General features: G+C 39.4%; 2 protein-coding genes across 6 annotated transcripts in view; both read left to right on the top strand.

The window, feature by feature from the left end:
- Positions 1–10,868, top strand: part of FAM135A (family with sequence similarity 135 member A) — a 153,326-nt gene extending 142,458 nt beyond the window's left edge. For all 5 annotated transcript variants that reach the window (XM_040261411.1, XM_040261409.1, XM_040261407.1 and 2 more), the window contains 2 exons: positions 3,173–3,286; positions 8,520–10,868. In XM_040261411.1, the coding sequence (XP_040117345.1) occupies positions 3,173–3,286; positions 8,520–8,725 (320 nt within the window). In that variant the 3' untranslated portion in view covers positions 8,726–10,868. The remainder of the gene's footprint in view (positions 1–3,172; positions 3,287–8,519) is intronic.
- A 7,744-nt stretch (positions 10,869–18,612) lies between these two features.
- Positions 18,613–25,889, top strand: part of SDHAF4 (succinate dehydrogenase complex assembly factor 4) — a 33,087-nt gene continuing 25,810 nt past the window's right edge. Inside the window, exon 1 of the mRNA XM_040261406.1 lies at positions 18,613–18,770. Within this exon, the coding sequence (XP_040117340.1) occupies positions 18,707–18,770 (64 nt within the window). The 5' untranslated portion in view covers positions 18,613–18,706. The remainder of the gene's footprint in view (positions 18,771–25,889) is intronic.

Genomic DNA, 25,889 nt, shown 5'->3' with positions numbered 1-25,889 from the left:
CATGTAATTATACAGTCCAGAAAAATTTTGAACATTTACTTTTTATCTTCTTCATGGCAATCCTGAAAAGCAGCTAAAATATTTAGAAACTTTTCTAGTTAAACTGTCTCATTCTACAGATGGAAAAAGAGTATTACTTTACCAAGTTAGAGGTAACTTTTCAACCAAGAATTAGTCACCTTGAGCTGAGTGAAGGTCAGTGGACAAGGCTGTCTTTGAGCAAATAGAGTCAGTGCAGGTGCACAGAGGATGAACCTACAGTACAAGGCTCCCCAAACACAGCCCTGAGATGTGTCCATCAGCTGGACTTTGCTCAAATGAAGTGCTGCAGTGATTCCCACCAGCACTGCTCCTCGGGGACCAGCATGTTTCTCTTTGAGCTTCTGCCCTCTCCAGCCAACACTGCTACACAGAAATGGAAACAAAAGACTCAAAAAAGGGGCCAGAGTCTGTTTCACTTGGCTAATACAAAAAGCAGGCCTTCCATATAGGATGCTCATTATCAGTAAAAAATACATTGTTTTTGAAAACATGTTATTAAAATAATTCAATTTAAAATGCATTTTTAAAGTACAGTGCTATCTCGGAAATCACATTTTAAAATACAACAGTATTGTGTATCTATATCAATGTTAGTGTCTTTGATTGTATTTATTTTATCGTCATGGAATCAAAGAGCGTAAGGGTTTCTTGAACACCCCCTCTTCTTTTCTTGGTTTGCATACTTCCACTCCACCGAGCTGCCTGAACCTAGGAGACACCAACGCTCCTCTCAAGGATCTAAATCATCTAAAGCAGTGATTCTGAGCCCGAATGCCATTATTTCTGTAGAAACACAGCAGAATCTCTGCAAAGAGTGACTATGTGGGAAAATATATTTAAATTTTAATTTAATGACTATAATTTTTATAATATAAACTATAGAAATACAATGCCAGTAAATGGGGTGGTAATTGGAAGGGAGCATAAAGTCCAAGGACAGATTTGTTGAGTGAGTGACTCTTTTTAACATGAGAGAGATGTAATATTTTACATACTGGTAAAAATGTAAAAGATGCTGGTGTTTTAAGAAAAAGTACAGAAATGACCGTTACTGAGTAAGGCTGCCACAGGCTGTGCAGCATCATTCCTGTCAATGTGATAGGAGTGATGCCCCCGGAGCTGTGCAGTGTGGTTGCCTTTACAGAGGACACACATGTTAGGTAAGAGAAAAAGCCAACTGTGCTATTACATGGCTGGTTTCATGCAGCTCAGGATAAAGTTTCAATTCAGAGTGTCAGATTTAGGAAGCACAGCACCTAACTGGGTTAGAAGTGAAAATGATGTGCCATGGCATGGTGGCTTTCACATTTTTTGGCTTGTTGACCCCTTAAAAGAATTTTGAAACAGTTTGTATCTCCTTGTATATATTTATAGTGATACCTACAACTATTTTCTATAATTTTAAATAGTTGCAAGGGATATATTTTCTGGCATGTGAGGTAGTATACATTTACTATAATTGTATTTTAATAAAAATGTAAAGATTTAGAGCTATAAATTTAGCTCATTTAATTTGTGGGAAACATGTGCCATGACATCTAATTGACACAGTCATTTCTTAACTGTCAAACAGTCGATAGAACTTTTTGTAAGAGAAAATAAGACTTCATTCATTTTTGGCTTGATTCTCCCTGGGTATGTACCATAAGAAGATCTGAAATAGAATGGAGAAATATCTTTCTCTCATAAGTTAGGAGAAGGAAAAATCATTTTTAGAAAAGTGCTCATATGGAAGCTGGGATCTAGAAACCAATTTTCTTAAAGATGTAAATGTTCATCTGCCCCATGGAGTCTTAAATTACCCCAAAGGGTAAGCGTATGCCAGCTCGAAGACCTCTGCTTAGTTCACAAAGATGATTCCCAGAGTTGTGCCAGTGAAGACACTGGTTTCAAATAATGTCAGAGGGAAATGAATTTGTCTCATGAAATGTGAGAATGAAGGGGAACATTTTTTCTTAATCTTTCTAAAATATTTTTAAAATGTTTATGCAACGGAGTTAATTCCTATTATAGCCATTCTGTTATTTCACTTACATTCCTAGAATTTTATATATTCAAGTGGCCACAAAGTAGTATCTTCTCATAGACAAAAGAAGGGATGACCTTACATTTGGCACAGAAGGTATATACCATTTCACCTGGTTGTGTGTCGGTCTAAACTCTTCTCATCATTAGGGTCCTTAAATTCCAGGGAAGACAGGGAGCTTCTATGAAGGCTTTTTATATTCTGGATCCACAGTAGTCCCCACAATTGACTGTCTCTAAGAATCTGAATTTCAGGGCACAAAAAGTATCAAAATTTTATTGTGGAACATTCCAAGACAAAATTTTATGTACAAAATAACCAATTATAATGTGTTACTAATATCTATTTGTACCTTATTTAATTAATCACATAAAATTTGATTTTGTATTTACTGGTCTGAGCCAGATAGTAAAATTAGAACATCACTAGTATTAAAGTGGTCAGGAATGTAGTTTCAGTAGTTAAATGAGTTATTTAGCAAAGCATCCCAAGGACAAAAGCCCTAAATTCACCTAGTTTACTGAAAAATTAAAAAATTTAAATAGACCTAATAAAAAGTCTATTGAATGGATCATAAAATTTTTTATTAAAAATTCAAAGTAATTATCATCTTGACATCATGCTTAAATAAGGAGAAAATATAAGTAATATTGGGCAAGGGTCAAATGCAAACTTAAAGTAAAAAGTCAGCTTTAAATGATTTCGTACAGAGTTTTGTTTTTATGGAAGAATGTACTTTTGTTACCTTGGGAAATAATTCTGAATATTGATGAATATCCTTTGGAAATAAGATTATGAAATAAGAACACTATGGTAAAATTTCAGTCCACTTATCCAGTTTCTCCCTCACCCTCATATCACAACCCTTGCCCTCTCTCAGTGCAGACACACAGTTCTCATATCAGCACATAAACTACGTAAATGAAACTGGTGGTTTTGGTAGAGAATACCTAGAAATTTGGAGAAGGAATTCATCAGGTACTTAAAAAGGCATAAACTTATACTACTGAGGAAGTACACTTATGGTCACTTAATATGATACTAGTAAGTTACTTAAAATCTGGTTAATTGTTTCACTGTAACTCAGTATTTTTTTCTTCACAGGGCTTCACTACTTCAGAAATGTTGTACTAGTGGGATCTCTGCAAGATCGCTATGTTCCTTATCATTCTGCCCGCATTGAAATGTGCAAGACAGCTTTGAAAGACAAACAGTCAGGTAATGAAGTAAATTATAAATATTTAAGAGAGTTCTGTCTACATGAGTCTCTCCCAAATTTTTCTTGCATTCATGTTCTCTTTCCTTTCTCTTGTCCTTGCTTTCCTCTGACTTCCTTTTCCACCTGCTGATAGTAACAGCTATCCTTTTTCCATTTTCTTTCATTTGTTTTTTTCTGCCATGTAAGATGTTTTGGCCAGTGAAACAGTAGTTGTTCTTTTGAAATCCCTTTTTCATATAATTACAAATGCTTCTCCATTTTACTGCTTCAGAAGTAATTTGTGCTTCAGTTTCCTCTGGTTTCTTGGGATTGGTGGTTGCAGTAAAGGTCATGCTGCCTGTTCGGCAATACTTTACTTTTAGTCAAAGAGTAAAGTAACTATACTTGTTGGCAGCAAGCAGACAAGTCAAGAAAAAAAGAGAGGACCAAATAAAATGAGAAATGAAAGCAGAATAGTTACAACATCTGACACCACAAAAATACAAAGATCCTAAGAGACTGTGAACAATCATACACCAATAAAATGGACAACCTAAAAGAAACTGATACATTTCTGGAAATGTAAAATCTCCACAGACTGGAACAGGAAGAAATAGAAAGTATGAACATGATTACCAGCAGTGGAATTTAATCAGAAAAAAAAAAAAACCTCCCAACAAGTAAAAGTACAGGATCACACAGATTCATTGGTAAATTCTACTAAAAGTTTGAATAGAGGTAATAGCTATCCTCAAACTATTCTAAAAATTGAATGTGAAGAAAGATTTACATTATTCTTCAAAGCCAGCATCACCCTGATACCAAAACTGGACAAAGGCACCACAAAAAAGGAAAATTACAAGCCAGTATCATTGATGAACATAGAAGCAAAAATCCTCAACAAAATATTAGCAAACCAAATTCAGCAATGTATTAAAGGGATCACACATCAAAAGTGGGACTTATCCTAGGGAATGCAAGGATAGTTCATTATCTGCAAATTAATTGATGTGATACATCACATTAACAAATGATAAAAAACACATGATCATCTTAGTTGATGCTGAAAAAGTGTGACAAAATTCACCATCCATTCATGATGAAAACTCGTCACAGTGAGTATAAAGAGAATATATCAACATAATGAAGGCCATTTATGGGAAACAAAACCCAAAGCTAACTTCATATTCAATGGTGAAAGCTAAAAGCATTTCCTCTAAGAGGAATAAATCCACTCTTGCCACTTTTATTCAAATAGTATTGAAAGGCCAGAAAACTAAGATCATGGCCTCTGGTCCCATCACTTCATGACAAATAGATGGGGAAACAGTGGAAACACTGACAGACTTTATTTTCTTGGGCTTCCAGATCACTACAGCCAGGAAATTAAAAGATGCTTGCTCCTTGGAAGAAAAGCTATGACACACCTAGACAGCACATTTAAAAGTAGAAATATTACTTTACCGACAAAGAGTCGGGCATGACTGAGCGACTGAAAAATAACAACTCATAGCAATCAGACAGAAAAAGAAGTAAAAGTCATCCAGACTAGAAGAAAAGAAGTAAAACTGTTATTGTTTGCAGATGTCATGATACTGTTTGCTTTTCTATACACTGATAATGAACTGTAAGAAAGAGAAAGCAAGAAAACAGTCCTGTTTGAAACTGCATCCAAAACAAAATCCCTAGGAATAAACTTAACCAATGAGATGAAAGTAGTCAAAGCTATGGTTTTTTCCAGTAGTCATGTATGGATGTGAGAGTTGGACCATAAAGAAGGCTGAGTGCTGAAGAATTGATGTTTTTGAACTGGGGGGTTGGAGACGATTCTTGAGAGTCCCTCGGATTGCAAGGAGATCAAACCAGTCAATCCTAAAGGACAACAATCCTGAATATTCATTGTAGGGACTGATGTTGAGGCTGAAGCTCCAAGACTTTGGCCACCTGATGCGAAGAGCCAACTCACTGGGAAAAACCCTGATGCTGGGAAAGACTGAAGGCAGAAGGGGATGACAGAGGACAAAATGGTTGGATGGCATTACCAACTCAATGAACATGAGTTTGAGAAAGCTCCAGGAGATGATAAAGGACGGAGAAGCCTGGCATGGTGCAGTGCATGGAGTCACAAAGAGTCGGACATGACTGAGCGACTGAAAAACAAAACTCATAGCAATCAGACAGAAAAAAAATTAAAAGTCATCCAAACTAGAAGAGAGAAAGTAAAACTGTTAATGTTTGCAGATGTCATGATACTATTTGCTTTTCTATACACTGATAATGAACTGTAAGAAAGAGAAAGCAACAGTCCTGTTTGAAATTGCATCAAAAACAAAATCCCTAGAAATAAACTTAACCAATGAGATGAAAGACCTATACTCTGAAAACTATGAAACGCTGATGAAGGAAGTTGAAGATGATAGAAAGAAATGGAAAGATATCCATGGATTGGAAGAATTAACACTGTTGAAATGTCTATTTTATTGCCCCCAGGCAATTTACAGATTCAAAATGATCCTCATCAACATACCAGTGGCATTTTTCACAGAACTAGAACAAATAATCCTAAAATGTATACAGAACCAAAAAAGATCCCAGATAAACAAAGCAATCTTGAGGGGAAAAAAGAGCCAAGCTGGAAAGTCACACTCCCTGACTTCAGACTATGCTATAAAACTACAGTACTCAAAACACCATGGGGCTGGCAAAAAACAGCCACAGAGCTGAACAGAACAGAATAGAGTCCCCAGACATAAACCCACACATCTATGGTCAGTTAATCTGTGACAAAAGAGGCAAAGACATACAATGGGGAAAAGATCATCTCTTCAGTAAGTGGTACTGGAAAAAACTGGGCAGCTACATGTAAAAAGATGAAAATAGAACATTTTCTCACAACATATAAAAAATTAAACTCAAAATGGATTAAAGACATAAATACAAGATCAGAAACCATAAAAGTCCTATAAGAAAACATAGGCAAAAAAAAAAAAAAATAGGACACTATTTGACACAAGTCATAGCAGTATTTGCATCTGTCTCCTCTCAATGGGCTTCCCAAGTGGCATTAGTGGTAAAGAACCCACAAAAGCAAAAATAAACAAATGAGACCTAAATAAAAACTTTCAGTGTTAATGCTCAGGCACAGCAAAGGAAACCATCAAAAAAACAAAAAGACCACCTGCTGAATGGGAAAAAATACTTGCAAATGATATGACCAGTAAACCAAATTATATAAACAGCTCATACAGCTCAACATCAAAAACAAAAACAAACCGATTATAAAATGGACAGAACACCTGAACAGACATTGCTCCAAAGAAAACATACAGATGGCCACCAGGTACATGAAAAGCCACTCTATACTGCTAATCATCAGGGAAATGCAAATCAAGATCACAGTAACAAATGTTGGTGAGAATGTGGAGAAAAGGGAACCCTTATGTATTTGTAGTGGGAATGTAAACTGGTTCAGCCATTGTGGCAAACAATATGGAGTTTCTTCAAAAAATTAAAAATAGAACTACCATATGATCCAATAATTCCACTTCTGGGTATATTGCCAAAGAGAAAGAAAACACTAATTCTAAAAGATATTTGCACCCAATAGTCATAGCAGCATTGTTTATAGTAGTCAAGATATGGAAGCAACCTGTGTCCATTAACAAATGAATCGATAAAGAAGATGTGATACAGTGGAATATTACTCAGCCATTTAAAAGAATGGAATGTTGCCATTTGTAACAACATGGATGGACCTAGAAGTATTATGCTTAGTGAAATAAGTCAGAGAAAGATAAACATACAGCTTGTTGCCACTTATTTGTGAAATCTAAAAAATAAAGCAAATGATTAAATATAACAAGAAACAACTTCACAGCTACCAAGAACAAACTAGTGATTACCACTGGGGAGAAGGATGGGGGAGGGGCAAGACATGCGTAGATACAAACTACTATGTGTAAAACAAACTATAAGAATATACATGCATGCTAAGTCATTTCAGTTGTGTCTAACTCTTTGCGACCCTATGGACTCTAGCCCACCAGGCTCCTCTGTCCATGGGATTCTCCAGGCAAGAATACTGGAGTGGGTAGCCATACCCTCCTCCAGGGGATCTTCCCGACTCAGGGATCGAAACCATGTATCTTAGGTCTCCTGGATTGGCAGGGGGCTTCTTGACCACTGATACTACCTGAGAAGACACAACAATATACAGTACAGGGAATGTAGGCAATATTTTATAGTAACTTTAAATGGAGTATAAGCTATGAAAATATAGAATCAGTGTATACTTGAAAGTAATATAATACTGTAAATCAACTATACTTCAATTTTAAAAAGAAATTTTTAAAACCTTTTTTGTAAATCTGTATGATATTAATCCCTCTTTTAAACACTTCTCTCTCTTCTTTCTCCAAATATACTTCTGTATACTATTCCCTTCTCCTCATTCCTCCAGACTACATCCTTCCTCTTCTCTGAAATTTAATACCTTCATCCCTAAAATTCATGTTTGATGGATATATGTTAGCACTCATCTGTTAATAATGAAGTAATGTATGAGCATTAGAAACAGTCTTGCCCCTTTTAAGGCAGTTTGTGCTTTTATGTGTATATGTATGTAAACTTTATTATTTATGCTTTGCATGCTCTCAATAAATCCATTGTAAGAATTAACCAGAAAGAGAGAAAGGAACACAACTTTGGAATTAAAATCAAAACCAAGCATTAAATAAACCTGCAGGCCAAAAAATAAAAAGAATTCTGTTTGATCTTTGAGCCAACTCACATTGTTCTTCTGATTATGGAAAGTTACTACTCTTTCTCAAAATAATTTGGAAATATATGGAATAATGTTAATTGCCGTGGAAACTTTTTTAAAGTGTTTGCTCTAGACTCAGATTTTAAATTTAGTCTTGTCAGAATGTCTCATCATGGCTCCTCTACAGTCGTTAAGAGACTTCATGTTGAAGAAAACTATTTGCTCTATTATATTCATTATTTTTAATTAATATCAAGTTGACAAAAACAGTGTATAATAAATTTGTTATTTTAGTTGGCTAAAATGTGATCATTTATATTTTCTCTACAATAGTCTCAAAAATTATATTCAAGCAAAAAATCCTTTTAAAAGACATTTTTCTGCTTTAAATGGAAATAATGTAACTAAATGTTTTAAATTATATAAAAGTTGGAGAATTTTTTTCAGTTCTTTTTGTGAACTGATTTTCCTTTTTTATATTTGTCCCATAGGACAGATCTATTCAGAAATGATCCACAACTTACTTCGCCCAGTTCTGCAAAGCAAGGACTGTAACTTGGTTCGATATAATGTCATCAATGCATTGCCCAATACAGCTGATTCACTCATTGGCAGAGCTGCACATATAGCTGTTCTGGATTCAGAAATATTTTTAGAGAAATTCTTTCTGGTTGCTGCCCTCAAATATTTCCAGTAGAATTAAAAACATTGGTAGAGACTTGACAGTTACCTCATTCAACAATGATTTAGATAATCTATTATAATAAACTATAGATGCTGATAAGTTCTAAGAAATATTTATACCTTTTTATATGGAAGATAATTTATATCATCCATCTTTAGAGCCTTTTAAACATCAACTTTACTTTCTAGGTAATGTGCCTGTGCAATATTTTTTAATTTCATCTTTTTACTTTTCTATTACTTTTTCATATATTTTGCTACATAAGTATTTCAGTGAAACTTTAAGCCCATACGTATGTGTGATTGTTTTATTATTGGCTTCCCACAATCTTTACATCAGACACATCATATTAAAGGCCATTATTGCTAGAATCACTCCAAAATCACTGCAGATGGTGACTGCAGCCATGTAAAAGACGCTTGCACCTTGGAAGAAAAGCTATAACCAATCTAGACAGCATATTAAAAAGGCAGAGATATTACTTTGCTGACAAAGGTCCATCTAGTCAAAGCTATGGTTTTTCCAGTAGTCATGTATGGATGTGAGAGTTGGACAATAAAGAAAGCTGAGCGCTGAAGAATTGATGCTTTTGAACTGTGGTGTTGGAGAAGACTCTTGAGAGTCCCTTGGACTGCAAGGAGATCCAACCAGTCCACTCTAAAGGAGATCAGTCCTGGGTGTTCATTGGAAGGACTGATGTTGAAGCTGAAACTCCAATACTTTGGCCACCTCATGTGAAGAGCTGACTCCTTGGGAAAGACCCTGATACTAGGAAAATTGAAGGGAGAAGGGGACGACAGAGGATGAGATGGTTGGATGGCATCATTGACTCGATGTGCTAGACAGGGAAGCTCTGGGAGTTGGTAATAGACAGGGAAGACTTGGATGCCGTAGTGCATTGGGTCACAAAGAGTCAGACACAACTGAGTGACTGAACTGAACTGAATTGCTAGAATAGCATGGGATTTTAAATTTTCTACTATGGGGGTATTATTTAGTTAGTCATAAATTTTACTTTTAACATTTTACTATGTTTAACTGGAAATAAAGTTATGGCTGCTAAAATATATTTTTTGAAATCAACTATTTTGCCCTCTCAAACTGGGTAGTTCATATATGACAATGTTATAAAAGTTTTCTATAAAAAGTTATTATTACTGTGGCTAGTAAACATCTATCATGCCTATTAAAATATATTTTCTACAGGTGATTTCAACATTATTTCTCATATTGACTTTTATTACTGGAACTTTTCATGTTCATGTTAGTAGCATCTAGAGATTTTTTGAATGTTTGAATGCCCTCTGCCTTGATTTGGTTGGAATTTTGCTAAATTTGGTAATGTTGCTTGAAGTTTCTGAGTACATTTCTTTAACTTTTTCATGGACTTCCTTGTATGTACATAATTAAATGTTGAAATTTATGAAATGCTTTTATGAATTTAGATAATTTTTAAATATTGCTAAAATTTGTTGAACTAAAGAATAATGTAAATATAATTCATGGAACAAAATAATTAACTTTACATGTTTGGTGACACAGATGCAAATGTTTTGATATATGGAGATGTTAAGTCTCTTGACTTTACTCAAGGTGCTGAATAGCATTAAATTCACTATTTTCCTTTCCTGTTTTACTTGTGAAAATAATAATGCACTAAGGATAGATAGATAGGTCTATTTGCATTTACCAGTTGTGATAGAAGGCTTTTGTAAATATGTATTGTAAAATTGATGCATGTTTATTTTTAGCATTGTGTTATTGCCTCTGCTGCTAATAAATGAACAAATGACTATCTAGAGGAACAGCTAAAACAGTCGCTTATTTTCAGAATACTAGAGGTATATTTTTATTTATTATTGGATAGACTATGTTAATTAACTTTATAGGACAGTGTGATTGTGTAACTTATACCTTTGTGAACTATTTTTATAATTTATATCATTTCAATATGTTAAAACATATTTCATTATACTCCATAATTGTTTTTTAAAAAAACATATGAAAATTTTTGAATTGAGTAAGCAATAATATACCAAGTGCATTATAACTGGAAAATGTAAATGCATTATTCACCCTGTATTTTTGCTACACACATTTTTTCATCTTCACATTCCTTGGTTCTGAGTTTAAAATACCATACTTATTTCTTGTATTTCTTTTCATTTCTTATTTTTAACTAAAAAAAGTTTCACTTATGAGTTTGAATAATCTTCTGGGTTTATCAAAGTATTCATTCTTATTCATAATCATACTATTGTTTTTAAGGGAAAATTGCTCTTATGATCATGGTTCATTGATTAGATGTTTGTTGTTTTAATACAGTTTTAAAAACATCAGTGATCATGGTTTCCAGTCCAATAGATTTAACTTCTGATTTAAGAGAAACTGTTATACACTATTCACCTTCAAATTCAGAGTGCAGGGGTGGGGCAATGATCATCCGAAACAGTGTAGTTGACTCTTAGAGAATGAATCTCATTAAAGTGTATATCAGTTAGAATTCTGGGTTGTAATCAACAAAAACCATTGTTTTTAACTTCAGCAGAAAAAGAATTTATTGAAAAATATAGGTAGTTCACAAAATTGACAGAAAGACTGGAAAACCACTCTTAGATAACAGGTAGAAACCAAGGAAGCGAGGTGACCAAAATTATAGCCAAGTTCCCACGCCAGAGGAGCTAGAGGTTTGTGTGTATTTCTGCTGGCAGGGATTCCTCTGAAAACTGGATTACATCTGCTTCTTTGTGTCACTCATTCCAGATTCAGAGTCTCATAAACGTGTGATTGACAGGCTGTCCTGTGCCAGCACTCAAGCTGCCAGGCACCCACCCAAGTGAGTACATTGGGCTTTCTCAGCTTCCCCAGCAGAAGATGGGACCATTTCTTCTGCCAGAATTCAGGAATGGGTGTGATGACTGAGCCCAAATAGAAAAACACACCATGTCCACTATAGTCCACCTCTTTGCCTTTCCAGCATCACAAATACTGTACTCACACATTTTTACAAATACTTCCTCCTAACCTAATACTGTTAACACCCCCGTCCAGTTTCAGGTCCAGGATCTTGGTGTTCTGTCCATTTCTCTGCTGGTTCTGTAATGATCTTGCCTCAGTAATGTGCAGCCACAGAGAAAACTATGACTTCATCACTACCCCCCAATGTACAATGAGAGAAAAGAAGTTATTAACAGTATAAGCACGTGCATGAGCCAGCGAGGAAAAAAATTCAACTAGAGCAGTGCTTTGCAAGTTTTCTTGGTAAATTCCATGGGGGCTCCACAGCAGACCAGCTGAAGCATAATCTCCAGGGCAGGATTTGAAGAGCAGCATGTTTTATGTCCCAAAGCTCTCCAATTTCAAAGCAAAACCATGGTAAATAAGCCCTCAGTTCTGCCACTGGTCATGAGGCTAGATGGTTATGAGCTGTCACTACTGCCTCTTATTCCCTGTTTGCTTTCTGTTCAGCCAGCACCTCAACTGGTAAGATTTCTTTACCCAAAGATCTGAGACTTGGGTGATCTTGCCTCTACATGCTTGCAATAGTCTACTTAATGTTTACAGTTCAACATGATATTGTGAACAGGTACTCCAGGAGATGAGGTCCTCCGAGTTCTAGACAGTCCCTACTCCCTTCTCTCCTGTGGTCATCGGGGCCATCACTACAGCTAGCACCTTAACCACTTCTTCTGACCCCTTACCCAGTTGATCAGTCACTAAGTCATGTCAGACTTTGTGTCCCCATGGACTGTAGCATGCCAGCTTCCACTATCTCCCAGAAGTTTGCTCAAACTCATTTCCATTGAGTCAGTGATGCCACATACCTTCTCATCCTCTGTCGTCCCCTTCTCTTCCTGCCCTCAATCTTCCCCCAGCATGAGGGTCTTTGTTGCATCAGATGGCTGAAATGCTGGAGCCTCAACTTCAGCATCAGTCCTTCCAATGAATATTCAGGGTTGATTTCCTTTAGGACTGACTGGTTTGATATCCTTGCAGTCCAAGGAACTCTCAAGAATCTTCTCCAGCATCATCGTTTGAAAGCATCAAATTTTCAGCACTCAACCTTCTTTATGATCCAGTTCTCACATCCGTACGTGACTACTGGAAAACCATAGCTTTGACTACATGGACCTTTGTGGGCAAAGGGATGTCTCTGCTTTTTAATATGCTGTCTAGGTTTGTCATAGCTTTCCTTCCAAGGAGCAAGTGTCTTTTTAATATCATGGCTGAAATCACCATCTGCAGTGATTTTGGAGCCAGGAAAATAAAATCTGCCACTGTTTCCATTTTTTCCCATCTATTTGCCATGATGAGCTAAGAATGACCAGTTGGCAATCCCAACTTCCAGCTCAGAGAAAACACTGTATCCCCTTATACTCCACACTGGGCACAAAAACTGGCATACCAGCAGAATCTGGAATCATGGAGATGGATGATGAGCAGTAAGGGTCTGAGACTGTGCTTGTCTTATTTGCCATCTTGCTTGCTGCAGTTCCATGGATGCTTGAAGGCAGGAGACTCCTGAGTCAGAGACAAGAAACTTGATTACAGCAAAGTCATGGCCAAAGTGTCAGCACACTCACAGCAGTTCCTAGAACCTCAGTTCCCACAGCGATGTGGAGGGCCAGGTGGCACATGTACACCCAGTGCAGGTCCAGGACTAAGCATTTTGGGTTGCATTAAGGGAGAAGAATCCAGGGCTGAGACCCAAGACATTTAAAAAACAAAAAACAAAACTTTTTAGTGGAGTTGATACACAATGTTGTATTAGTTCATTGTGTATAGCAAAGTGAATCAGTTATATACTCGTTTTTATCTTTTTAGATTCTATTCCTATATAGGCCATTATATTGAGTAGACGTTACTGTGCATTATATTGCTCTTTTCATGTTTGAGCAATATTCCATTGTATGCACACCATTTCTCCTTTATGCATTCTTCTGTTGATGGACATTTAGGCTGCTTCCACATCCTGTCTACTGTAAATAGTGCTGCAGTGAACATTGGGGGTGCACCTATCATTTCCAATTATGGTTTTCTCTGGATATATGTCCAGGAGTGGGATTGCTGGGTCACATGGTAATTCTATTTTTTAAGGAATCTCCATACTGTTCTTCATAGTGGATGTACCAATTTATATTCCCACGATCAGTGTAGGATTGTTCCCTTTTCTCCACATCCTCTCCAGTATTGTCAATTTTTTATGATGGCCATTCTGATCAGTGTGAGGTGATATCTCATTGTAGTTTTGATTTTCACTTATGATTTTTCTGGAAACACAGAAGACCCTGAATAGCCAAACCAATCTTGAGAAAGAAAAATGGAGCTGGAGGAATCAGACTCCCTGATTTCAGACTATACTACAAAGCTACAGTAATCAACACAGTATGGTACTGACACAAAAACAAACACGTAGATCAATGAAATAGATTTGAAAGTCCAAAGATAAACCCATGTACCTATGGTACCTTATCTATTACAAAGGAGGCAAGAATATGCAATGAAGAAAAGGCAGTCTCTTCAGTTAGTGGTGCTAGGAAAACTGGCCAGTTACATATAAAATAATAAAATTAGAACCACACCATACACAAAAACAAATTTAAATGGATTAAAAACCTGAATGTAAGGCCAGACAATACAAAACTCTTAGAAAAAAAAAAAACAGGCGGAACACTCTGACATAAAGTGCAGGAGGATCTTTTTGGCCCCACCTCCTTGAGTAATGAAAATAAAAACAAAAACAGTGGGATCTAATTAAAAACTTCTGCACAGCAGAGGAAACCATAAACAAAAATACAACCCTCAGAATTGAAGAAAATATTTGCAAATCAAGGAACTGACAAGAGATTAATATCCAAAAATACAAACACCTCCCTAATGCAGCTCAATATCAAAAAACCAAACAAAAACCCAGAAATAACTCAACCAAAACATAGGCACAAAATCTAAATAGACACTTCTCCAAAGAAGACACATAGATGGACCAAAACAGCACATGAAAAGATGTTGAACATCACTAATTATTAGAGAAAAGCAACCCAGGGCTATTTTTTACCTAGCAGCACACAATCCATTTCTTTGCCCCAGGAGAGCAGCAGTTAAATGGTAGTAATGCTGTGGTTGCCTTGACCTACTTAGATGCCCATGTGACCATCTACAGAAACTGCCTTGCCAGGCAATGAAGCTGCAGTTGGCATACTCAGCAGTAATACGTAGGAATGCTTGACCCATGGAAGTCTGTCTTCCCACAATTGTCAGGTGTCACAGCAAGGTAACAATCTCTCTGCTACTCCATGGGCACTGTTAATCTGTCAACATGAGAGCTGTCACTGAACACTGTTAATCCATTTGAAGCATATGCCAGATCCTTTAGGACAGGATCCCAAAGTGTATTTTTCTCACATGGGGCTGTCCTACAAGACCAGTTGCTTCTGGGCTGATGGGATATGTGATGAACCTGGTTTATCCCACAGGCCTCTGTACCCACAGTCATCAGTGAGTTCTTTGGTGAGAAACGGTGTTGTAAGGGAGGCTACCTAAAGTGTATGGAATGTAAGATATTCAGTAAGTCCACAGGTGAGGTGAAGTGCATAAAAGAAGCACAAGTCAGGCATAACAATCCAAACCCAAAATAATTGTTTATTCCTATACAGCAAATTGCTACCATTATAAATGTAGGAGACCTGGGTTCAATCCCTGGGTTGGGAAGATTCCCTGGAGAAGGGAAAGGCTACCCACACCAGTATTCTGGCCTGGAGAATTCCATGGACTATATAGTCCATGGAGTCGCAGAGTGTGACACAACTGAGTAACTTTCACTTCACTCATTATAGTAGAGTCACTTGTAATCAGAGCCACCACTTAGGCTGTTCCATACTATATCAGGATTGGGTTGGTCTCGCAGCCCGTCAGACTTGGCCAGGGTGAACCTATGTTAACACTACAGGCATGTCTCCATGCCACTGTGGCTGCCTTGTCAGGGATGCACTAAACAAGCACAGCTATGGTGAGGGGCAGAGACTGACTGATGCCTACAGAGTTGTGGTGGTAACCAGCCTCTAAAAAGCCCTTCAGTGATCCCCACCTGCTGGCATTCTCCCCTTGTGTAATCCCCACTCTCTGACAGGCTGGGCTTGCTGGTTCACTGATAATCAAGAATTCAGCAAAAGTGATAAGTTGTCACTTCTGAGGTGAGATTACAAAGGGACTGTGCCTTCCATCTCCAGCAGTCTCCGCTGTTCTCCTGCTTGTTCATGGACCCTCAGCTGCCATGTTGTAAGATGACTTCTGGGGAAGCCCATATAGCGCAGAACTGAGAAAGGTCTTCAGTCCAAAAGCCACAAAGAACTAATACCTGCCAATAATCAGGTGGGTGAGCTTGGGAGCCGATCCTCCCCTAGTCAAGCCTCCATATGATACACGAACCCAGCTCACAGCTTAACTGCAATCTCATTTAATACCTAGAGCCAGAGGCACCCTGGATCCTGGATTTAGGAGGCACAAAAGGGATGAGAGAATAGATGTTTATTGTTTTAAGCCACAAAATGTTGGTATGTTAGGCAGCAATAGATAACCTACAGTAATCTTGTTCTGTAATCAAAGCTTTGGTTTTTCCAGCAGTCATGTATGGATGTGAGAGTTGGACCATAAAGAAAGCTCAGCACTGAAGAATTGATGCTTTTGAACTGTGGTGTCAGAGAAGACTCTTGAGGGTCCCTTGGATTGCAAGGAGATCAAACCAGTCAACTCTAAAGGAGATCAGTCCTGAGTGTTCATTGGAAGGACTGATGCTGAAGCTCCAATACTTTGACTACCTGATGTGAAGAACCGACTCCTTGAAAAAGACTCTGATGCTGGGAAAGATTGAAGGTGGAAGAAGGGGACGACAGAAGATGAGATGGTGGGATGGCATCACAGACTGTATGGACCTGAGTTTGAGGAAGCTCCAGGGTTGGTGATGGACATGGAAGCCTGGCAAAGAATTGGACATGACTGAGCAACTGAACTGAATCTTGTTCTAATTAAAAGCCCTTTTGTGACAGGACCTTTCTTTTGAGCATTCAGTGGGACCCAAATGTTATGCTTTGACGTCATTTGGAGATGTCCTAATTCCAAAAAAGTATCACAAAACCTTTACATTTTCCCAGTCCTTCACCACTTGATTTCAGTGCCCATGAAATGATGTATATCTTTATCTCAAGTTCTATCTCCTTCCAGGCAGAGTATAAGATAAAGTCCTTCCCTCTGGGAGGATTTATTTTTATTTGTCTGTGCTGTTCCTCAAGGCACCTGTAAAATGCTCAAAATAACAAAGCAGTCGTTTGCCAGCTGGTCAGTATATTGAGCAAAGGCTTCTGTAATCTAGCTTCGAGTTTTTTTCCTTGATCAAGTTGGTCACACGTAACTCATCATCAAGCCGTAAATATGAACTAAGGGTGAAAAGGTGTGTGTGCAACCTACCAAGCTACTTGTTAAAACTGCTGCGGTTTTGGCTTTGGGCCTTTCTGAAAATACCACTTCCTCCTGGTGAAAAGGGTCCTTATCTAGGAGAAACATATCTCCGGTTCAGAGAACTCAGATTCTGCAGCCACATGATGTTACTTGGTCAGACATTACCAGAGCCCAGTTCGGTTCAGTTCAGTCACTCAGTCATGTCCAACTCTTTGCGACCCCATGGACTGCAGCATGCCAGGCCTCCCTGTCCATCACCAACTCCCAGAGCTTACTCAAACTTAGGTCCATTGACTCCGTGATGCCATCCAACCATCTCATCCTCTGTCGTCCCCTTCTCTTCCTGCCTTCAATCTTTCCCAGCATCAGGGTCTTTTCAAATGAGTCCGTTCCTCACATCAGGTGGCCAAAGTATTGGAGTTTCAGCTCCAGCATCAGTCCTTCCAGTGAATATTCAGGACTGATTTCCTTTAGGATGGACTGGTTGGATGTCTTGCAGTCCAAAGGACTCTCAAGAACACCAAAGTTCAAAAGCATCAATTCTCTGGCGCTTAGCTTTGTTTATAGTCCAACTCTCACATCCATACGTGACTACCGGAAAATACATAGCCTTGACTAGACGGACCTTTGTTGGCAAAGTAATGGGCCCAAGAGCAAGGCAAAAACTTTGCTTTAAAAAAAAAAAAAATCAAAGGGACTCCACTGTGATTCTGTGTAGACTTCCACAGGTCCCATGAAGCCTCCTACCCTGCCATACATTCTGCGAATGTCACTGGAGCTGCTGGACAAGGAACGCAGATGCACAGTTCTACCTGCCTGCAGCTGGACCAGATGAGAGCCTTCTGCTCGGTGCTGCACTCAAATTGCATCTTCTAGTCCACCCGGTAAGTGGGTGCGAGTTCACCGAACAAGCAGACATGTAAAAAAGAGAGAACTGAGGGGAAAGAAACCTTTTGCACGAGCAAGAGAGTAGCAGTTGCCCAATCTTTGTGGCCTGGAACAGCGAGCTCCCAAGAGGCCTTCACCTTCAAGTTGAGGCGAAGCAGACGGATTAAGATGAACAAACGAAGGCATGCCCTCCGTTTGGGGGGATCCACCTTCACCCACGATTTGAGGTTTTCATCAACATGGGGTTCAGGATAGTTTGGGTTGTTCTTCAAGAGAAGGCTGAGCTGTTCCACTTTTTCTTGCAGACAGCCCAGGGACGGAGAGCGGATTTCTGGGGTGGCGTCCGGGCGGGCGCGCCTGGCCCCACGTTAGCTTTTGGAGAAGGGAATGGCAATCCACTCCAGTATTCTTGCCTGGAGAATTCCATGGATGGAGAAGCCTGGCCTTCTACAGTCCACGCGGTCGCAAAGAGTCCGTCACGACTGAGTGACAGTCCGGACCGCAGAGACTAGCTCCGCGCCGGAGAGAGCCCCGCCCCCGCAGGCCCCGCCCCCGGTCGCACGCAGCCCCGCCCCAGTCGCGGGGCGTGCCGGGACGAGGCGACCCGCTAAGACCTCAGGGAAGGCCGTTGCGGACGCCGCGGGAGCGAATGCCATGGCTGCGTTAGGCCTCGCTTCGTTGCTGGGCCGCGTCCCGGCTACAGCGTGGAGAGCGGCAAGTAAGGCACCCGGGCCTGGGGCCGAGGTCGCGGGCAGGGTCGCGAAGGCCCAAGCGCCGAGAGAAACGCGTCCGGCCGGACGGGCGGAAGTGTGCTGCCGTCTCGGCGGCCCCCGAGGCCGCGGAGCCTCCCTGTCCATCGGACTCGTGCACGGACAGGTCCTTCCCGCCCCAGCTCAGGTGGAACCCGAGCGGCACGGTCACAGGGCCCGCCCGGCCTTACGCATGCTTTCCGCCGGCCGCCGCACTGGCCACCAAGGGGGAGCGGAAGTTCCGGGTCCTGGAGGGCGCGCGGCGCGCTAGTGCGCGTGCACAGTGCGGAAAAGTGGGCCCTGAGGCAGTGCAGGAGTCTTGTACTTAGGGTATTTACATCGGAAAGGGTTTATGGCAGTTTGCAGTACAAAATATGGAAAAGCACTGAATTTTGGCAAAGTAGGCCAAGGCAAATAAGTATAATAAAAATTAGATGAAGCCAGGAGACTATTAAAGTATGCATGCTTTCAGTAAAAAACAGACTTTTTTTAAGCCCTTTTTGTTGGACATTTATCTGGATATATGTTACAGCCTTAACTCACAGACTATTCTAAGCATAGTTTTAGTTTAGGACATCCTGGAGAAATTGAAAGTTGAAAACAGTTCCAGCCGGCATCCTAATTGGCCCGAGATGTTTGTTTTCATACATATACATGTACAGTTTGTTTTCATTTATATATTTATATATATATATAGCTGGTTTTCATTTCTATCATTTCTCCTCCAGACATACTGCTTTTTGTTTTGTATTTTTTTCAGACTTTAAACTTCTTACTCTGTATTGGTGTATAGCGGATTAACAATGCTGTGGTCATGTCAGGTGAGCAGGAAAGGGACCCAGCCATACGTGTACATGTATCCATTCTCTCCAGCCACCCCCTCCTGCCCCATCCAGGCTAGCCCATAACATTAAGTACAGTACGATGGGCTATACAGTGGCTCTTTGGTTATCCATTTTGAATATAGCAATGTGTGCCTGACCCAGACAGACCCCTTGTTGATTGTAAAAATTGTAAATGGTCTGGAAATGAATAATATGGAAAGTAAAATCCCCCTTGCTATCCAAACCTCAAAGTAATAACTGTATACAATTTTGCTCTGTGTTTATTCATCATCCCTTTTTTACTGAGGTTAAACGCTCAACAATGAAATGTTTCCTACCAAAAACTTATACGACATATATGAGTTAAGCAAAGCCAACATTTATGAACCCATTCTCCAGTTTAAGAAACAGAATGTTTCCATTGCCAAGCTGTGTGCTGCTTCCTGATGGAGTTGTGTAACTGTATAGAAATTACTTCGTGCCTTTTGTATTTGTTTTACCTGATTTTTTCAACCAACATTGTTTTGAAATCCATCCATATTGTTATGTGATGTTGTAATTAGTAAATGGTTAGAATGTAGCATACCTCTAGGGGGTTTCCCAGGTGGCTCAGTGGTAAGGAATCGCCTGCCAAGCAGATGTGGGTTCCATCCTTGGGTGGGGGAAATCCCCAGGAGAAGTAAATGGCAACCCATTCTAGTATTCTTGCCTGGGAGATCCCATAGACAGAGGCGCCTGGCAGTCCCTGGGGTCACAAGCGAATCGGACACAACTTAGCAATTAAACATACACACATTATACTTTTTTCCTTTCCCCCTCTCAGTGGACATTGTGTAATTTGGGAAGCATCAGATTTGGCTGCTACACATCTGGTGTATATGTGGGTGCACTTGCACAAGAGCTTGAATTCCTGGAATATATGGTAAAGACCTGTTCAGTTTTACAATGAGATGCCAAATCGTAAAGGCATTTTTCATTCCTACTGGCAATTTATACTTCTGCCAGCAGTATATCAGAGTTCCTATTGCTCCAAATACTTGCCAACATCTGATAACATCAGAAAATTTAATTTTTTTGTGTGTGTAGCGTGTTGAAGTAATGTTTCATTATGATTTTGCATTTCTCCGGTTAGAGAAATGAAACATCTTTTCAAAAGTTTTTTTATTTTTCTGGTGAAATATATCTTCATTTTCTTATTGGATTGTTTGTCTTGCTTATCTACATTCTTTACATATATTTGACCACTATGCCTTTTTTAAGTGTGGCAAATAGCTCTGTTTGAGGATGCCAGGAATGACAAGTGCTTACTGAACTAAGAAGGCATCTTGAGACTGAAAAAGCGAGGCAGGGAGGTTCATATAATCAGTGGGTCAGTTTATCATAGGGAGACTTACAGGCTGGGATCAGACAGACAGCCATCAGGAAGCATTAGCAGCTGTACTTCACACTGCCAAGGGGCCACTGGGACAGTTTTATAGTTAACCTAGAGTGTGAAGGTACGTGGGCTTCCCTGGTAGCTCAGCTGGTAAAGAACCCTCCTGCAATGCAGGGGACCCTAGTTCAACTCGTGGGTTGGGAAATTTCCCTGGAAAAGGGATAGGCTACCCACTCGAGTATTCTTGGGCCTCCCTGGTGGCTCAGACAGTAAAGAATCTGCCCACAATGCGGGAGACCTGGGTTTGATCCCTGGGTTGGGAAGATCTCCTGAAGAAGGGGATGGCTACCCACTCCAGTAGTCTTGCCAGGAGAATCCCTATGGACAGAGGAGCCTGGTGGGCTTCAGTCCATGGAGTCACAAAGAGGAGGACACGACTGAGCAATTAAGCACAGCACAGCAGTATATGAAGGTAGAAGGTATGTGTGTAAAAGCAGGAAATGCATCTTCCTAAGTCAAGATTTATGAATGGCTGATTGGTCTTGTGGTGGCTGGGAATATGTCAGCTAAGGTTTTCATCCTTGTTTAAGGGGACTAACAGTTTAGGGGTTACCTGATCCTAATGATTATTAAACAGTATCTATTAACTGCTGAGCCCTTGACAACAGAGAGCAATTTACCCCATACAGTCCTGGGTAGGGTCGGCAGAAAGACTGGAGGAACTATGTAGGCCCAAGATGATGTCACTTAAGATATCAGCCATACAAGCTAGGTTGTGAGCTGTTTTTGTCACTCTTATGGTGTCTTTCTAAAAAAATTATCTTCAGAGCTTCCCTGGTGGCTCAGTGGTAAAGAATTTGCCTGCCAGTGCAGGAGACATGGGTTTGATCCCTGATCTAGGAAGATCCCAAATGCTGTAGAGCAGCTAAGCCTGCGCACCACAGCTTTTGAGCCTGTGCCCAAGAGCTGGTGAACTCAACCACTGAGCCTGTGTGCCACAATTGTTGAAGCCCATGCACCCTGTGCTCGGCAACAGGAGAAGTCTCTGCAGTGATATGCCTCTGGACCACAACGAGAAAGTAGCCCCTACTCACTGCAACTAGAGAAAAGCCCAAATAGCAAGAAGACCCAGCGCAGCCTAAAATAAAATTATCTTCAGCAGCAGACACAATAAAATTATGAATCCAACTGTACAATTACAGAGCTTCAAAGAAAAGGTATCTTTTGGCAAACAAATTTGTAATGTTATCTTCTTGTCTTGATACTTTTGTTTATTATCAGTGCTTTTTAGTCTTCTGTAAGAAAGCCTTCCCAACTCTAAGGTCATAAAAATATTCTCTCTCCTATATTTTCTCCTTAAAGGTCTATAGTTTGGCTTTTTTGTATTTAAGTCTTTATTCCAAGAATTTTTTTTCATGCATGGCGTGAGGCAGGAAACTGATTTCACTTTTTTCCCATGTCAGGAACCGGTTGTCCCATGTCCATATGTTGGACTTCCCCCCACCCCCCAATGAAATGCAGCTACCTTACATATGCATGGACACCTGGGTTTATTTCTTGACTCTCTTTTCCATTTCATTGATCTGTTTGTCTGTTCCTGTGATGTAATACCTATCTTAACAATCATACTTTTGTAACAACTCTTAATACTTAGTAGGGTAAGTCCTTTCACGTTGTTTTTCAGAAGTGTCTTGGCTATTCTTGGATATCTGCTTCCATATAAAATTCTTTTTAAAAAGTTTCTGCTGGAATTTGGTTACAACTGCTCAGTATTTTCTAAGATTATTATTTTCTAATGGCTGCTTATGTATGGAAACACAGTTGACTTGTTTATTGATTTTGTATCTAGTAACCTGGGCAAATTACTTTATTAATTTCAATAATTTATTTGTAGGTTTTGGTGGGGGTGGTGCTGGGTAGACACAAATATTGCCTGCAAATAATGAAAATCTATTTCTCCCTTTCCAATCTTTATATCTTTTTATTTTCTCTTGTTTCTTTGTTCTTGGTCAGGTTTTTCACTACATACAGTGCTGACTAGAAGTGGTGATAAGCATACTTATTTTGTTCATAATTATAAAGGGAATATGTTCATATTTCAACATGCAATATTAGCTGTAGATGTGCCCTTTATTTTGTTAATGAAGTTCCTTGCCATTTCTAGAAGGATGGGGTTTTATTTGTTTATGTACTTATCTGTTTCTTTAAGACAAAAGAAATCTTGAAAAATTCATTTTTCTTCATCTTGTTTTTAATTCATTTTTCTTCTTTAATACAGTGGGTTGGTGAATTACAGATTTTTCTGTGCTAATTAACTCAGATTCCTAGAAAATATTCAGATGTATCGGGATGATTATGTTGTTATAATATTGGGTGTGGTATGCTGATATTTTGTTTAAAAACTGCCCTGTAGTTTTCCTCTCTTGCAATTTCCTTTTCTGGTTTTGAAATTAAAGTTATTCTAGCCTCTTACAATGAATTTAAGAGTCTTTTAGTCCTTTTCTTTAAGATTGAAATAAGCCATTCCTTGAGTATTTGTTACAATTTACATGCAAAACTATCTAAACCTGCCCTTTGGTGTGAGCTAAGATTTTAAATCTGGAAAAGACTCTGATGCTGGGAGGGATTGGGGGCAGGAGGAGAAGGGGGCAACAGAGGATGAGATGGCTGGATGGCATCACCGACTCCACGGACATGAGTTTGGGTGAACTCCAGGAGTGGATGATGGACAGGGAGGCCTGGCGTGCTGCAATTCATGGGGTCGCAAAGAGTCGGATATGACTGAGCGACTGAACTGAACTGAAGATTTTAAATTACTAGTTTAATTTCTGTAATGATTATTGTGGTATTTATCAGATTTTCTCTTCTTAATTAAGTTTTGATGAATTTTTCTGGAAAATTGTTCATTTTATATACTTTAAATATGTAGGCATAAAGTTCTAATTTTTGCTCTCTATATAGCTATGTGGGCTTCCCAGGTGGCGCTTTTGGTAAACAAATTTGTAATGTTATCTTGTCTTGATCCTACTGTTTATTATCAGTGCTTTGTAGTCTTCTGTAAGAAAACCTTCCCAATCCTAAGGTCATAAAGATACTCTCCTATATTTTCTCCTTAAAGTCTATAGTTTGGCTTTTTTGTATTTAAGTCTTTATTCTACCAGGAATAAAGTCACCTGCAATGCAGGAGACTTCAGAGACTCTAGTTTGATTTCTGGGTTGGGACGATCTCTTGGAGAAGGGCATGGCAACTCACACGGGTATTCTTGCCTGGAATATCCAACAGGTAACACTGGAACCATGATAATTCTCTTATATATAAACAGCATAAGACTAGATTTTGGTGAATTTTTATTTTGAAGTCTGATAGTATATACTTTTTAACTGGAGAGGTCAATCCATTTGCAATCACTGTAAGTCACCTACATCTAAATCTTTAGGTTGTGAACTTTCAAAGATGTAAACATGTGTTCCATCAATGTCACGTGAGATTGAAATTGCAGCTTGCCCTACATCTATTGCTGATGATTCTTTAGCTCTACCATCTTCCACCTCCTCTCCTTCCTCCAGTCAGTAACTCTTGCCTGTTCACTTGATGCCAGCCCTTGTATGACAGTTGTTGAGCTGTCATACTGTACTTTTCAAGGTGCTGTACCATAAGATTAAAAATGTTTTATTTTCGTTTTTGTTTTTTATGTATTATTTTTGTGAGAAGTTTTAAAAACTTAAAGTACAGTCCTATATAGCCGACTGTGATAGTTGGGTGAAAACTGAAAGTGAAAGTTGCTCAGTCGTGTCCAACTCTTTGCGACCCCATGGACTATACAGTCCCATGAAATTCTCCAGTGGGTAGCCTTTCTCTTCTCCAGGGCATCTTCCCAACCCAGTGATTGACCCCAGGTCTCCCACATTGCAGGCAGATTCTTTACCAGCTGGGCCACAGGGGAAGCCCAAGAATACTGGAGTGGGTAGCCTATCCCTTCTCCAGGGGATGTTCCCGACCCAGGAATCAAACCGGGGTCTCCTGCATTATAGGTGGATTCTTTACCAACTGAGTTATCTTTAACAAGAGAAGACTAATTCTGTTGGACTTACAAAGAAGTAGGACGTAACAAACGCTCTTGGACTGGAACTTTGGTAAGTAGGGGACTTACTGTATGTTGTGCTTAGTCAGTCAGTCATGTCAGTTGTGTCCAACTCTTTGCAACTTCATGGACTAGCCCACCAGGCTCCTCTGTCCATGGGGATTCCTCAGACAAGAATACTGGAGTAGGTTGCCATGCCCTCCTCCAGGAGATCTTCCCAACCCAGGGATTGAACCCAGGTCTCCCACACTGTGAGTGGATTCTTTACCATCTGAGCCACCTGGGAGGCCCAAGAATACTAGAGTGGGTAGCCTATCCCTTCTCCAGGGGATCTTCCCAACCCAGGAATTGTCTGTTGCATTGCAGGTGGATTCTTTACCAGCTGATCTCTGTTGGATTTATGAACAAGTAGGATTTACAAACACTCTCAAACTGGAACTCTTTTGTATATAGGGGACTTACTGTATATTAACTGATAAAATTGACCTTATTTCTGCTGTCTCATTTTTTGTTACCTTCTATTTGTCATACTTTCAATTAAATGTTTTCTTCTTTCATTTTTTTCCTCTGTGATTTCAAAGATAAACATTGTTTTTTATTGGTTACTCTTGAAATCTGAATGCATGCTTGAGGAAGTTGAAGTTAATTAATATCTTCACTTCAGTTCCGTCACTCAGTCGTGTCCGACTCTTTGCGACCCCGTGAATCACAGCGCGCCAGGACTCCCTGTCCATCACCAACTCCTGGAGTTCACTCAGACTCATGTCCATCGAGTCAGTGATGCCATCCAGCCATCTCATCCTCTGT

Source organism: Oryx dammah, unplaced genomic scaffold, assembly GCF_014754425.2.
Source record: "Oryx dammah isolate SB20612 unplaced genomic scaffold, SCBI_Odam_1.1 HiC_scaffold_19, whole genome shotgun sequence".
Classification (NCBI taxonomy): domain Eukaryota; kingdom Metazoa; phylum Chordata; class Mammalia; order Artiodactyla; family Bovidae; genus Oryx; species Oryx dammah.
The sequence above is the reverse complement of the archived record's forward strand: the minus strand, read 5'-3'. Positions and strand labels throughout refer to the sequence as shown.